Below are 16,740 nucleotides of genomic sequence, written 5' to 3'. Positions count from 1 at the left end.
TGTGTGTGTGTGTGTGTGTGTGTGTGTGTGTGTGTGTGTGTGTGTGTGTGTGTGTGTGTGTGTGTGTATACACACACTTGAGGGAACAGCACTCGAGCAGGTTCGCCAGAACTAAATATTAAATGACAGAGTGAGCTCTCAAGCCTCCCCAGCAGGGGAATTTGGGAAAGGATGGTGCTCAGTAAAATGAGAGTCATGCTGGAGTGTAGACTGTGGGGGTAAAATGAGCCTGCAGTTTCTGCTTTGTTTTAAATATGAGGATCGGTGTACCCAAATCTGTCAGGAGAGTGTTGTTTAATTGAAAGTAAGTGAACCAAAGGGATAATATTCGTAATACCACTGAATCCTTTGAATGCGAGGGAATAAATTGGCTACTGAAGAGAAAATAAGGCAGGTTATATCATCGTGCCTTTGCAATCTAATCAGTGTTGTGCTAATTGGAATGGGACAAGATCAATGTAAAACTTAACAGCCAAGCAAAAGGGTTCATTGCAGTAATCTAATTTAGCAGCATAGGTGAGAATATTGTGCAATATTTCTTCAGTGTACAAATATAAGCACCTCAAAACTGAGTGATTTTATCTTCTTAGTTTTTATCTAAATGGTTTAGCTACTGGAACGCTTAATTTATTCTTGTCATTTGAAGTCAGCTATGTATGATACGCATACTGTCCAATTTACATTAATTTAATTTATAGTGATTTAATTTACACTGATTAGATACAGTTTCAGTTCAAAGTTGGGAATCCTTTGGAAATTTTTACATTTCTGCCTAAATGTGACACAAACCGTGAACATAACTTTCATATATCGGAAAAGTAGCAAAACAACCCAACTAAACTGTGGTGGGGCGTGGTCTGCGGTGCCGTGCAGGGAGGGCCCATGCACCTGCGCGGCATCCCCAATTACGCCCACTGACCTACATAATTGTGTTGTTGTGTGTTAGTTTTTTGTGGTGTGATTTGCAGCTGACAGCTGAGAGCTGCAGCTAGAATAAATAGAATGGCTCTAACACCGAATCTGTGGTCCTGCCGTGTCTCAGTCACGCCACATAAACAAATGAAATGCAAGTAGAAACGAAGCAAGAAAACGTCGACTGTTGACCGTTAGTTTGATGGTAAAAGTAGAATCAGGTGTTAGGGTGCTGCCTTTTTTTAAATTAAAACAAACATGTATCTAAGTCTGATCTTCAAAACAATCAAAGGAATAAATCATGGCATCAACAAGTGAGATTTATTGATTTTCATCAGTCTGAACAGGGTTACTTAATAAAACAAGACCAGTCACATTTGGTGTGACCTTGACATTGATCAGATTTTCACCAAAATGAATCAGCTCAAGCTGTTATTAATATCTGCCGTCACACAAAATTTGAACTTGATATCTTGAAAACTGTGGATGCTAAACTGCTAACAAACAGACAGAGAGACAAACATATTGCATGCTCCCTCCCTTCGGGGAGAGAAAAAACATTTGGAGCAAGGTTATTATAGTTAACTGAAAGCTAAAACTTGATGTGAAAAAACATTTGAACTCACTAAAATAAAAATTAAAACTGCTTTCAAACTCAAGACCACTGTTACCCTCCACAGGAGTGGTTTAATTTAAGGAACCGTGGGTAATCTTTAAGCAACTAAAAGCCTCTCTCAAGTTAGCTAATGGTCATATTTGAGTCCACTATGATGAGAAGACTGGATTAAATGGTATATCTGACAGGGCTGCAAGGAGAAAACCCAGAACTTCACTAAAGGAACAGTGGTTTTCATCTTCTGTCTGTTAAAGATCACATGAGAAAGCCAGAAACATATTGGAAAGCCTTTGTCGACAGATGAGAACGAAAGGAAAACGTTGCAATTCCTGCAAAAGAACCTCAACCTTGGTGGTGTTAGTGACATGGGTTGGGTCTGATTTTACTGCATCTAGGTCAACGTGGTTTGGATTGTTCCTAAAGAGGAATACGTGAAATTCTTGTTCTTCTACCAATAGATATATTGTGAGAGGAACCTGAAGGGAAGAGTTCATGTCAGGAAAACCCCAAACATCCCAAATTTGAATGCGCCTGAGCATTAGAACAGGATACAGTTCCTGGAAGCCAAAGTGCAAGGCTGCATTTAGTTTAACTGCACAATAGGACATACAGTACTCGACATACTAAAGAGCTATTCTTTTTCTGTACATACATATGTATATAAGTAGCATTTCCCACAATTGATAAATGACCGGGTGTAATATTTTCATTTAATTTGTTTAATATTTATAATTTCTTTCCTATACATGTGGTTTTGTAGACTATGATCGGATGAAACAAGATCATACTCTGGCTCGTGTCTAATAATAGGTCAGTGATCAGAGATATTTCCAAACTGTGCTGTGCATTTTAAAAAAAGAAGAAGAAGAAGGGAACAGAGAGCTCTATTACAAACACTGGATTGAAGTAAAACGCCACGTTCTGTCTTAGAAAAGCTACTTGGATAGAAAAATATACTGTATGTGCATCAGCTGTGTTTCAGACCTCAGATCTCTGTGTTAATGGACATTTGAAGTGCTATTTCAAAGTGTATTTGAAAGCTGTTTCATTCATTTACTTTTTCCTTTGATATTGTGTAATCATGCTCTAGTTGGCATATTATGAGCGGGTATAAGCCTTTTTACTCACACGATTAAAAGATGTTCATAGCTTTCCCCCAAGGCGCGTGTATCCCCTAAAAATAGATGTTTTTTTTGTTTGTTCCAGTGAAACATGTGATTCTTTTTACCCTGGAAAAATAAACAAATGAAAGAAGTCTCATTCTTTGTGCAGGGAGGCATACTTTTGAATATGTTGTAAACCTGTCATCAGGCTCTTGATCAGGTATGGTTATTATATTATGGAACTTATATTAACTGTATTGGCATGACTATTAGAAGTGTGACAACATCTTTCTACATACAGCCAAACTTCCCCCACTGAAACATGAAACGAGGAATAAATTTGCACACCTCTGTCTCACCTGCCACCTGTTACAATAAAAGTGTGTGAGGCAGCTGTGACTTGTCCCTTTCATGAACCAGACGTTGGAGCTGTATGCAAAGCAGAGTTACAGAGTGTTGCAGTAGAAGCTTTAAACCAAAGAAGTGAAGCTTCATTTGACAAAAGTTGAAATGTCAGAATTTCTTTTGTGACTCGGGAATCAAGTCGCTGTCGTGAGTTTTAGATGTGCTTTTGATGCTTTTACTTTTTCTTTTAAATGTTGAACAGTATTACATTAAATTGTAAAATTCACTTTACTAATGCAGAACAATAGAAAGTAAGAGCTGTAGTTTGAACATTTGCGCGCTTTAGAGGTGCTTGTGTGCACATTTTGTTACTTTTAAGAGAGTGCACCCACTATCAATTCCAAGGTTTTACATATCACACATCATATATCCATTTTAATACAACCATGTCATTATAAATTCAGTAAAAAGCCAAAATGCTGAAACGGTGTGTGCAAAAAAATCAATAAATGGAACAAAAAAGAATATAAGTACACCTTTACTGTTTCCACAGAGAAATATGGTCAGTTGCTGTAAGTCAAATGGACTTAATTAACTGATTTTTAACAAGTGTTGGCACTTCAGGTGTGTGGTAACGGGATGCCAAGGACAAAAGACAGCAGCAGCCATCTTAAAGACACAACTGTTGCTGCACATCAATCTCAGAAGGGTTACATGCCCATTTACAAATAATTTAAATTCCATCATTCTACACTGAGAAAGATAATTGACGATTTTCCCCAGAGAATTCATCCAAAGGTGTATAATTCTCAAATGAACGGCAACAAACCTCTAGGTGAGACTCTACAGGCCTCAGTTAGCATGTTGAATACTCAAGTTAACAACATTACAGTTAGAAGAACACTGAAGAAGTATTGGCTTATTTGCTTGGCTCCCAAGAGAAAGCCTCTAATCTCTAAAAACAATATAACAGCATGGTTTGCAATATTACACCTGAACAAGCCAGAGCATGTCTGGATCCGTGACCTTTGGACAGAAGAGATCAAACTGCAGATGTCACCACTTATATTCTCTGTTTGATTTCACCAAACACGATACTGTGCTATATCCAAACATCTCGTGCCAGCTCTCAAGCACGGTGGTGAAGCAGTGATGATTTGAGCTTGTTTTGTAGCCACACGGTACCTTGGATGATCTGATATCCTCGTGTTGGTGTTGTTCCCAGACCATCATGAAAATGTTGTTCCAGGTTCAACATTGCAAGTGACCAATCACATTGTTGTGACGTTATTCTTTTGCGCGCCAAGCCATTCGTGCATTTATGAAATTCCAATGTTGCAAGGACAATATCAATTCTGCTTACTGTTTATTAAAAGGTTACGGTTACGGTTAGGGTCAGGGTCCGTTGATCGGCGGACAGAGGCGGTTTCACGCAGCTTTAGTACAGTTTTTTGATTTAATGCCGGTTTTTCCCGAAGTCGCAAAAGTATGACGTCACAACATTCTGATTGGTCACTTGCAATGTTGATCCTGGAACAACATTTAGTATGATGATCTGGGAACAACACCAACACGAGGATATCAGATCAACCCGGTACCTTGCAGTCACTGAGTCCATGAACACTTTTTACCAAAGTATTCTAGAGCCTTACAGCTAAAACTTAGCTCGAGTTCAGTCATAACATAGGCCAGTGATCCCTCAAATACTAGCAACTGTACAAAATGATGGCTGAAAAAGAAAAGAATCAAAGTGGACCGGTCAAAATCTAAACCTCAACCTGATTGAAATGCTCCCTTAATAGAGCTATGTATAAGCACGTGCCTGTAAACCTTAATGAACAAAACTCCCTTTTTTTCAAAGACTGGTTCTGCAAGCAAGCTTTAGAAGAGTGTGCTTACACACATCATTTCAAGTTGCGTTTACCTTATTTTAAGACCTGGTTAGGATGGGATCATTTGTTAGGTCCTGATATGTAAAACCTTTGAACTGACAGATGCCGTACTGTGTTTTTACCATGACTGTAGCTGTGTGCCTTTGCTTCCTGTGCTTATGTTGAGATAAACAATCTGCTGACTGCATTATCACATGTCCCTGTTCAGACATAGGAGTGGCACCAAGCTTCTCATCTGTCTGCAACAAACTGTCAGAAAGTGTTAATGTGGATGACAATCCAAGAACTGCCAAAAATAGGTTTTTAACTGTCAGTGTCAGTGCCTGAAGAAATAAGGATTTTCTGACTTACCTATTTACTGAAATATTGTACACCAAGTTTCAAAGCATAGTCACAGCCTGGTATTGATAAATGAAAACAGCCATTAATTTAGTTTGACCACGAGTCCTCTTTAACAGACATGAATGTCAGACATCGCTTCCCCTGCCCCCCAGTTGAAATGCAAGGGGATGACATGTGGAAGCGGGCTACATGACTGCGGGTTTTCTTCTGATCTTGAGGGTCCAGCCACGGGGGAGACGGGCATTTGTGTAGTTACATGTTGACAGCTGTTATTGTGTGACACTGTGTGCGTCTGTAAAGTGAAATTTATCTGACCCTGTGTTTATAAAATGCAGAGTAAAAGTTCTGTACAGATGGAGCAAATAAAAATGATGATGTGCAGCTTCGGAGTATCCCTCCTTCCTCCTTATCTTTTGACCGTCCTCAAGCTGTCTATCCCATCCCAAGTAATCAGCATCCTTCATAGAAGGACAGCCGAAGCCAAGTCAACCAGAGAGCGTGTCCTAATCAGGGGCATGGAGAGCTGAGCTTATGGAGCCCTCCCCCCACTGTGGGGCCATTACTGGGCTGCCATGGGCTCAAGATTAGAGCCTCTTCCTGTGGTTAGCCATTCAAATTCAGCATTAATGTTTGAAAGAGCAAGGGAAATGCCTACTCTTCATGGATATATCAATATTTTATAGAAGAGAAATGTGAAAACATCTCCAGTAATGTCTGTGCGGGTTTAGTGTTTTATCTTATTTCTTTTTAGGAGGCTTGCACATTTGTATATCGCTGTCAAAATGTCACATTTTTCTAAAGCAAGTCAAAAAGGATGACGCTGGGGGTGTAACTTCTGTCAAATTAACATGTCATGGATCATTGTTACAGCTGCAGTTCTCCTCTTCTGCATTTTGACTCAATTAAAAGTGAAACGATGGAAATCTGTCTTACAATCCTTTTTCCCCGTTGCTGGTGTAGTTCAGCCTCGTACCAGTAAATTCAGTATCGGTAAAAGTCATTTGTACACTTGATGTATAAGAGACTGGGCTGTGTGTGTTTCAGAAATAGTAGCTGCTTGTTTCAGGGACAGTGTACTTACTGACTGCTTGCCTGCCTGTCAGTCTGCACAGTAAATAGGTCAGTGTTTTATGTGAGCGAAGAATCGGTAATGTCTGGGCCTTCATGAATCTGCCATCTTTAGCCGTTCAGCAGAACTGCCGGCAGGAAGGTGATAAGCTAAACAGCCATACAGCATTAGAGACCACATTTAGATTTGTAATATCTAACTGTGATGCTGCTGCTGCTGCTGTTTTTGTTTGTTGTGCTCACTCACGACTGCCTGTCATTAAAATAAACAGAAGCATCCCGAAGAGGGTTTTGGGGATTTTTTTTTTAGCCATCATTCAGCCACGTTGCTTTCTGAGGACAGTTCTTTCCTAACGTTATCATATTTATGAGCACTTCAATGTTTTTATATAAGTGGTGTGTGCTCTCGAGGAGGACACGAGTATTGATGAAGCAAAGGAGCCCTTTCAGACAGGTACTCGTTTCTAATAATCTGACAATATGTCAGCTTCACGTGTGACCGTGCACCTCTGAAAATTTGCCACAGTAAACCCACTTTTACTTTTGTGACATCACTCTGCCCAAACTGCTCGCAGAAGTTCCTTTAAATTGGTTTATTATTGTGTGCTGGAAAAAGTCTGAACAGATTCATCAGCTGTTCCGTAAATTGTCATCATCAGAGTGCAGACGACCCCGCTCATGTGCGTTTTAGTCGTCAGAGACACACCGACCTCTCCAAAGCCACCTAACTCCATCCATATATGTTGCTTTCTCCCACTCGCTCTAAAGCTTCACATCTATTACAGTGACATATTTTTTTTTAACTAAACCTTTACATTACAGCAGGTATGTGACGGGTCAGGCTAATGAGACATAAGTAGTGACTGCAATCTGAAATTGGACAAAACATTAAAAGGAATAAGTCAGTGTATTGCTTCCAGCTGTTTCTATAAATATGCATTCCTGTGACTGTGTGTCATCCATGCTGATGATCAAAGTAACTATTAAAATAGTTTCACCAACACTTTTTTATATCACTGATGGGGACTGTGTAGGGTGTACCCAGCCTCTCGCCCTCTGACAGCTGGGATAGGCTCCATCTGCAGCCTGCCACTGTGAATTGCATAAGCGGATGGATGAGTTGTTGGATAGAAGTCCATGTAACTGTATGTATTGTGAGCCCAATGCATCATGCATGCGTCATGGCTCCTTACTCCTCTGTTTAATAACAGAATGGCTATTAGAAGCCAACAGTTTTACAAATCCATGTCTGAAAAGGGGGAACAACTAACCCGACTAAACCTCAAGAACTCATTAGTTTTATATTTGAAAAGTTCAAACTCTCCTGTCGTTGTTTGATGTTGTAACCACCGATTCTTCCCTCCATGTTTTCAGACCAGATATTGACTCGACAGATTAGAGCCCCATCGCTGTTGGCAGGTCTCGCTTGTTTAATGCGCACGTTACTGAATCCACTTCTGTGCGTGACAGTAAAAGCAGTGTGACTTCAATTGAAGCAAAACTGATAGCAAAAAAAAATGATGTTAACGGATTAACAGAGGCTTTAGTCGCAGCTGTGTGAGTCTTAACAGGACAGGGATGTTTGTGTTTTTGCAATGATCCATAGACAAGGTAGACAGACAGCTTGGATGCCACTTTGTGACACTAAATCACTTATAGTGCTGCACTTTTTCACCGATTATAAAAAATTATACCCCGTGAACTCTCTTAATAGGATAGATGACAGACAGTCAGCCGGTCTGGTTATGGATCATTTAGAAACGATCAGTAACTGTGATTGAGAAGCAAAGAAAAGGATATGAGGGGGAAAAAAATCAAAAGCTTAAATAAAAGTTTAGATGTCAAGTTCAACAGTATTTCCACACTCGCTGTAAGCCTGGTGCCACAGTATTAAGCCATAAAGCTTAATAATCCCTGTGATCCTTCAGCTAAATTTGGCTGATTGTGTCAGATTGCATACAAAGGTTACCAAACCTTGTCTTCCTTATTGCCTGGACAGCCGTGCTGTATACACGCCCTGTTTCTTTAATGTGTCCACATTGTGAATTTCCTCTGTAAATAGCAGAGTTTTGTTGGGTTTTGTTGTCAGTGACACGCCCAAACTCCAACCTAAGCAAACCTGTTTTTTGTTGTCGTCTAGAGTCTCGCATGGAAAGCGCCAGCATAGTGCTCCCCCACCAGCAATATATCTCATAAGATCTTTGAAACGCGGTATTAAAATAATAGCAACGACATAGTGGCGTTTTAAAATCATAGTATGTCTCTGGAGCTGACTGGTTATTCAAAAATAGTCGGTGCCTTCTAGCTAAGCCAGATCAAAATCTAATTTCAGTTAACCGTGCTGTCAGGAGTGAGTCACTTTTTTTTTCTTTTTTTTTTAACAGATCATTCTTGGGAAAGGGTGATTTAAAGGTTTCTCAAGGATTCAACTGATGTAACCTCTGTTAAAGGAAGATGCTGCAATATTATTTTTATCCCTATCTTCCAGTGGTGGAACGCTTCTTGTTTTCAGTTCTTGTTCATGTTCATGTTTAACATTTCAACTCTACATTCATCTACAGCGAGCTGGGCTGCTATTGAATGCCGGCAGTGTGCATGGGCTGATATTTGCCAAATAATTTCCGGCAGTCGTTGTTGAATAGTTAATCTAATTGAAAAGATCGCAGTGCGAGCTATCACGTCACTAGCAGAGGAGAATACCAAATGCTGTCTAATTAATTAGACATAAAGATTATGTTGGCAGCTTTTATCTCAGATCCATGTTTAATCTCCAAGCTTTTATTTAATGTAATATAAACTTTCACATATTTTGTAGTTTGTTTTTTACGAGTCATAAACTCAATTCCTTACACATTAAAGCATATTGGTAATGTTATGCAACGGAAGAACATGTTTAATGTTTAAATGGAATAATGAAATCTGTTTACTGAATCCGTTGGATGTTTACATTCAATCAGCAGTTAACAGGGAAACAGTTAATGATGATGTTGTTTTTGTGGGGGTTTTTGTTCTTAATCTGACATGTTTCTGAGGTAGTTACTGCACAGTTAAATAAACAAACAATGAGCATGTTTTGAGAAGCCTTGATTTGTGGTTCTGGTGTCCTGCCCAAACAGGTTTATGATGAAATGACACATTACTGACAAATCCCTTTCACAACAAGACAAGAATTTGAGGCAGCAGATGGAGATAGCCAGAGGTATTGTGTAATAACGCTGTTAACTGTCAAAATCTGATGAAACGGTGGCTTCTTATCATGTCGCATCGTTCCACTAATCAAGTTCTTTTATTCCAAACCAGTTCTTTTGGGACGTTAGGGAAGAGTGCAGCGTGATCTATCAAACTGTGCCTAGTGGAGGAGGAGATGGTTAAGTACAATTGTAAAGGCCACCACGAAGGCACGTGTGTGATTCGTCAAAGGCAAGGCTCGCTGTGTAAAAGCTTGAGAGCGTGTCTTTGTTCGCTTATGTAGGTCTCAAGCAAGGGGGCGGCCCACATGGATGGCCCGCTTTCTGGGATGCCTGTGCTGCACATCACATGATGGGCTTGGCCTCAGGGTGCGGCACTCAAGGAGTCTAAGATGTGTAGATGCAATGGGTAGATGGAAGATTAGAGCATGAGTGATGGAAATATTTACTCTTGCCAGATTCTCTGAGAATCAGTTCTTGGTTGTTGAGTCTACCTTTAAATCTAAATTAGATTTAAATCTGCCGTGCAAAATATCAGCCGTGTCCACATAGGAAGAATTAAGTGTACTAGTGCTGTTACTTATATTTAACCAGGAAGTACTTCTGAGATCAAATCTCTTTTACAAGGGAGAAAATCAGAAACATAATCAGAATCCTTAAGGAAATTATATGGTTACAGTTGCTCCAAGACAATAAGGACAGTAACAGACTGAACTAAATGAAATGATACAATAGATTGCAAAGCTACAAAATATAAGAAATAGCTGTAATATATAGAAATAGCTCAATTTTAAATATCCAGAAACATTGTGACTCCTTAAACCCTCAAGAAATTAATCAGTTAGTTTTAATAATTATTACCTTATCCATCACTTGAAGGGCTGATGGTTTGGTCCCGCAATCACTCCACATACCGAAGTTTTGCTTACCAAGACACTGAAACTCCTGATGGCTGTTGGACTTCTTGCATGGCAGCTTAGCTGTTACTATAACACTATTTAAGTACCACTGAGGTAGAAAAATGTAAGTGCACACCATTTGCATGAACATATTAATATAAAATACCACTGTGGATTTTTTTTTTACTGTGGCTTTTCTACTGTAAAACTGCCCCTTAAACTCCATGGCTTGCTCCTGACCTTAATAAAGATCAATCAGGCATAGCTTCTTCATGAAGTCATGCGCAGCCACAATCCTGGCAGATCAGCTGATCTCACTGCCAGTCCATATTAGATGGGGTGTGAGCCGATGGCCTACACGACCTACAATTTTAGCCTGTCCACGGGTGCTGTGCATCAGCAAAGCGCTTTGCAACCCACCAGCTCCTTCTTTTCATGTTGTATCTGACTTACTCATTGTCATTACTCATTGGTGTTACTGATGCCTGCTCCCTTTTACACAGCAGGTCTTGGTGAACCAGAACACCTAATATGTACTACAAATGGAAATAATGCTTTTGTGTATAAAAAATTGTATTCCTCAGTTTAGCAAAGTTAACATTGTTGTGTATTATGCATAGGGCTAAGTGCAAGTGAAATTCAAAGCTAAGATCAGTGCAGAGGGTTTTTGTAGCTTTCATCACCTGCTGCTGTTTGAGTTCTTACTGATCTATACATAGACTTTTTCACACTGAGCTCCTACACCTCTCTCCTTCTCTCTTTCCCAGGGCATTGTGAGTGCTACTAAAGATGTCTGATAGTGTTGATATTGAAGAGAAACCACCAGCCCCCCCCTTGAGAATGAACAGTAGTTCCCGAGACTCTTCATCAGTGAATCACGCATCCAAACCGCTTCCAATGGCTCCTGAAGAGAAAAACAAGAAGGTCCGCCTGCGCTCCATCTTCCCCGGGGGAGACAAGAGTGAGTATCCTTCTCAACATGTCGCCTTCAGGCTCAGCAGCACATTTGATCACATGGTTTGCTTGTTTCCTGTGTGTAAAGAAAAAAAAATAGATGTTAAAAATGAGCTTGTAAGCAGATTTTTGTCAATCTCCTTTAGCAAACAAGAAGAAAGAGAAGGAACGTCCTGAGATATCCCTACCCTCAGACTTCGAACACACCATTCATGTTGGCTTTGATGCTGTAACAGGAGAATTCACAGTGAGTATCGCTTTCACCCGATGATCAGGCATATAAATGAGGACAGATGTGCTTCTAAAATTCGCCTCTCATTTGAAAGCAAACTTACAGGCACACATTTCAAAATTCACATTTCCCTAAAGTGATAGAGTCAGCTAGTAATTAAATTTCCTCCACATAGGTTTGGTAATACAAGTGACCCGAATGACAATCACTCGAACCCATCAAGTGAAACCTGCACTTGATTCCTTCAGTGTTTCCTGGTAAATTACATTTTAGGTCCAGTCTCAGTTTGATGCTGTTACACAAGTCTAGATATAAAATACCGTGAAACATAATTTTAGCCGCCCTCTATATTCACTGTTTAATGCTCTTTGTTCTCAGTTTAATTGTTTTTTCTCCTTCGTTTTATGCGTCGCTTCTTTTCATTCTTTTATTAGCAGTTAGGTAATCTATGCAGACTTAATGTACTAGCAAGAAATACAATACACTGTCTTTGTCATTACCTAGTTTGTGATTCAGTAGAGCAGTTCCAGCACAGATTTTTAAATGCAAAGGTAATTATTCTAATTATTTAAAGCTTTACAGATGTATGAATACAATTTACTACTCTGTGGTGAATTTTGAACAGTAAAAACTACAGTCTTGGGTAAAACTAAGTTCACCACATTATTCAATAACTCGGGGAACCACCTGTAATAGCAATAATGTGAAGTAATTGAATGTCTCTCACATCATTGTGGGGGAATTTTGGCCCACTCTCCTTTATGTTCCTTCATTTTACTGAAGTTTGCGAGCATTTAATTAAACGCAGCTCTATTAAGGTTCTGCAAAAGCATTTTATTCAGGTTGAAGTCTAGACTTTGACTTGGCCACTGCGACACCTTTTTTATTTTTGGATTTTTCAGCCATTCTCTTGTAGATTCATTGCTGTGCTTGGGATCATTGTCCTGTGCCATGACCCAGTTTCTGTCAGACAGCCTCACATTTGACTCTAGAATATTTTTTGCTATACCAGAGAAGTTTTTAGTCGAATTAATGACTACAAAACAAGCCCAAATCATTACTTCTACACTGCTATGCTTTGATGTTTATTTTTTTTTAGCAAATGTGGTTCTGTGCATTATGGCCAGGCATCTCCACTTTGGTTTCCCTTGTCCAAAGGACATTGTTCCCAAAGTCTTGTACTTTGTAAACCTAAACTATCCAGCCGTGTTCTTATTAAAGAGAAAAGGATTTCTCCTGGCAACCTTTCCAAACAAGCCATACTTGTTCAGTCTTTTTCTGATTGTACTGTCATAAACTTTAACATTTAACATGCTGAGGCCTGTAGAGTCTAAGATCTAGCTCTTAATTTTTTGTATGGTCTGACCTTGGGATGAATTTGCCAAATTATGGGGCTGTGTTAACACACATTTGAATGCTCCAGACCAGCAAACTGCTAAAAGTTGTGTTTTTTTATAGATGTGCTCACACTGGCTGATAACCAGCTCATCAAGTGCACTTTATTAGCAGCACCTGGCTGCATAACAGTTCTTTTGGAAGCAGTAAGGGTGTACTTATTTTTTCACAGGACCATGCGGACTCCTGTGTGTACAACAGTTGTTTTTATTGCACTCTTTGCATTTGGTTAACATCCTTGGTGAGATTCTCGTTAATGGGAAAAGTATTAAAAAGATGCAGTAAACGATAAAAACAACATATTAACATATTCGTACACCCACTCACTCATAATAACATAGATACATATATTGAACCTAGACTAGTTTGACAGTGCTGGGAATAAACTACTAATGCAAAGTCTAGTCTAGTCTGTCCTATTCTAAAAAATAATTGTAGGAAGTTTGCGTCTTATCATCACAACCCTATAAAAACGTCCTTACACTAAGGATTACATATTCGGGACCATTTGACTACCAAATGTGCAGCACAGTACCAGTAACAAATAGTTCCTTGTTCATTTAAAAGCTATGTGCCTGTGACACACAGAGCTCTTTTAAGAGTTTTGAAGCAGCCACTTTTACTTGTTTCAGGGTTTTCAGGGAGAATAAAGTACATCGCTCTCGATTTTTTTCCCTTGATCTCCCTCCAAGTATGATTTCTTTTTTTTAACCTCTATTGCCAGCCTTTTTTCCCCCAGCAGCTGATTTGCTTTTAATAGTAAAAATGTGCATGAGTTTACAAAGCTGGCATGAAAGAAAGCCATTGTTGACGGATATTCACTTCCCATTAAAGATAAAAAAGAAGAAATTGTCTCAAAAGATTATTTTATGCTCCAAGTAAAGAAAGCAATAATGCTTTTATACTAACCAATTAAATACAAGGATAAAGCTAGCGGCTTTCTTTTAAAATTCATTTCTTATAAAAAGCTGATCAATTTTTGTTGTTGACTGGCAATATAAAGAATATTTATTTACATGGAATATTAAGGATCTTTTTATTTAATCGATGTGTTTCAAATTGTTGATCACTGAGCTTTAGTGATCAAATATACCATGACGTTAAAAAATGTGAGAAAAGCCTACATAAACATTTTGTGTTTCTCTCAGACACAGATGGATCCTTTTGTCTCGAGATGCTTTAACCTGTGGCCTCTGTCTCTTTGTAAAGGGCATCCCAGAGCAGTGGGCACGGCTCTTACAGACCTCGAACATCACCAAGCTGGAGCAGAAGAAGAACCCGCAGGCCGTGTTGGACGTCTTGAAGTTTTATGACTCCAAAGAGACCGTCAACAACCAGAAGTACATGAGCTTCACTTCAGGAGGTAATCTCACCTAAATACTCATGGAAAATGTCAGTTAGCAATATAAAAGGCTAAAAGATCTGCATCTAATACAAAAGATTTTCAGTATGTTGTTTTAAATGTTGTCTTCTTTTCATTTCAGACAAGTCAGCACATGGGTACATAGCAGCAAACACTCTGGTGAGTTCTTGTAAACTTTCTTTGGTCACTGTTTGTGGTTTTCTATGACTAAATAATTTATTTAGAAATCATAATCTAACAGAGTTTATGCCAGTTGCTCTCTTCATATCCCTGGACTTATTACGATGGTATATCAAATCTCTGACCCATAGCCAGAGCCACGATCTCTGCAACATTTTATTGCTTTCAAAAATGTCTGATTAATGGATGCAGGCAAATAAATTCTTATAACTTATCGAACAGTGTAATAATTTAACAGGTAAGTTGCAATATTAGGTGGTTTATTTCTTTGTCCTGATGCTCAGAGTATTAATGTGCCTCTCCACCTACACCCCAGTAAATCTTCATCACTTCACCCTCGCTGTCTCTTTCTGGGATTTTCTAGAATAGACCGTGTTACTTTAAGGCACGTTCTCTTCACACAGCCTTCTCGCTCTAATGGACAGAGTGTGCGTGTTCCCCTCTGGAGGCTTACTGCCCTCACTATGTGGCATAATTCCCTGATTTTTGCATACATGACAAACACTCTTGCAGCTCCCGCATAGAAACGATGGCTGCTGCGAGAGCCACCACTGAGCTTTGTTTATTTTTCCAATCGACTTAACCAGATTTTGAAATAGACGGAGCTTCAACTGCATCTAGAAGGACTCCCGCTGTGCTGACCTCATTCCTGACTTTGACCAGAGTAATCTATGCTTTCTGCACGCTGGGTGAAGAAGTGGAATCCGAGTCTGTTTAGTAGGATTTGCTGCCCCGGGCAAACTACGCTGGGATCTCTTCATGCAAAGCTATTGCTTGATACAGCTGTATGCCTGTGAAGGGCAAATGGGTGTGGCAGTCCATCTAAAAGATTGTGTGAGTGAGCACAGTAAGGCTATTCTAAAGCATCTCAATCTTGGACCGTCACAGTGCTCAACAGCATGCAGAGGTGACTCAGCTATCGGTCATAGTGCCAATTTTAAGTCTTAAGGAAACAGAATTACAGGAACGTTGCCAAAAACTCCTCTATTGAAGAAAGTACTCATCAGCTACAGTACCTCATATTATTTCAACATCACTTTATGCAGAAAAATATGTGAAAACTAATGTTTTGTTTGCTGTAAGCAGCTCTGTCTACAGCCAGGAGCGACCATGTTTAAATGGGTGCACTGCACAGATACAGATGCCTCTAATTACTGTGAAGTAATCTCTAATAAAATGACTAACTGCACATTGCTACAACAGCCTTTGTCTCCATCTAACTGTCAGTCAAAGCAGCTGCACTCCTAACTTTGGGCGTAAACAAAAATCCAGCTTCTTTTTTTGTACCAGGTTGTAAACATAATTATTTCTGCTGTAATGTTGAGCATTTTAATGTGGAAGTGTGCAGCAAATTTACTTTGCAGCCTCAAGTGGTGATTAGAGAAACTGCAGCTTTTGCTATGTTGGTTTCATATTTTAGCACGTAGAGGTTGCTACCCATAATAAAAAAAAAACCCTATTCAATGTCTATATCTAAGATTTTCATTTGAGCTCTTTGAACTTCAGTTTGAGCCCGCGGTGTCTGCCTGACCTTGACTTTCGCTCAGCATACATATATAGCTGCATATTTTGGCAGTACAGACATCGTGCTGCATCCAAATCCAAGATTTGGTCAGGCAGAAATTCACGAGGAATTTAAAGTGCCAAACGTTATCCCCAGAGTCCTCCTTTATGAGACATTAGATACACCCCAGAGATTATTATTTTGGCAGCAATGATTACTTTGTGCTTTTTTTTTAAAATTGTTAATAGAAATTACATTAGTGAAATGAAACAGTCAAAATAATTTGACACATTCTCAGGAGACATTGCCTGTCCTCAGTTTTCTTGGCTCTTAATTGTTGCTTTAAGTGGTTCATGTTTGGGTTTTCCTTCTTTGTTGTAGCTTTTTAGGAATCTCTCCCAGTTAGCCAACCGTTGAGTCATATGGTATAAGGCCACTTCACCTTAGCTTCCTTTTATTACGAGTTTGTCAACAAATACCTGTCGCTAAACCGCTGTTCGTGTTACTACATTCATAACAGGAGCGTGGGTTATATCTCACATTGCACTGGCTGTTTTCATCACTTGTGTATTGATGTTGTTACTGTAACGTCTGATACTTTGAAATCCAGCATGGTTGGTGCATGGGTCTTTTTTTTTTTTTAAATGAGAAGAATAATATTTCATGCAGTTTGGTTGCGCTCACACAAAACGTGCATTCTGTGGATGGTTAATTGAGAGAAGAGTTTCCCAGAGGCTTTGATTTTTA

General features: G+C 39.3%; 1 protein-coding gene across 3 annotated transcripts in view; it reads left to right on the top strand.

The window, feature by feature from the left end:
• LOC102289583 (serine/threonine-protein kinase PAK 3) overlaps nucleotides 1–16,740 on the top strand; it is a 52,970-nt gene that overhangs the window by 25,612 nt on the left and 10,618 nt on the right. For all 3 annotated transcript variants that reach the window (XM_005922198.3, XM_005922197.3, XM_005922199.3), the window contains exons 2-5: nucleotides 11,133–11,326; nucleotides 11,466–11,566; nucleotides 14,156–14,309; nucleotides 14,431–14,468. In XM_005922198.3, coding sequence (XP_005922260.1) covers nucleotides 11,155–11,326; nucleotides 11,466–11,566; nucleotides 14,156–14,309; nucleotides 14,431–14,468 — 465 coding nt within the window. In that variant the 5' untranslated portion in view covers nucleotides 11,133–11,154. The remainder of the gene's footprint in view (nucleotides 1–11,132; nucleotides 11,327–11,465; nucleotides 11,567–14,155; nucleotides 14,310–14,430; nucleotides 14,469–16,740) is intronic.

The sequence above is a fragment of the Haplochromis burtoni genome, unplaced genomic scaffold (assembly GCF_018398535.1).
Source record: "Haplochromis burtoni strain Fernald_Lab_line unplaced genomic scaffold, NCSU_Asbu1 Contig_56, whole genome shotgun sequence".
In the NCBI taxonomy this organism is placed as follows: domain Eukaryota; kingdom Metazoa; phylum Chordata; class Actinopteri; order Cichliformes; family Cichlidae; genus Haplochromis; species Haplochromis burtoni.
Note: the sequence above shows the minus strand (reverse complement) of the source record. Positions and strands in the feature narration are given on the sequence as shown.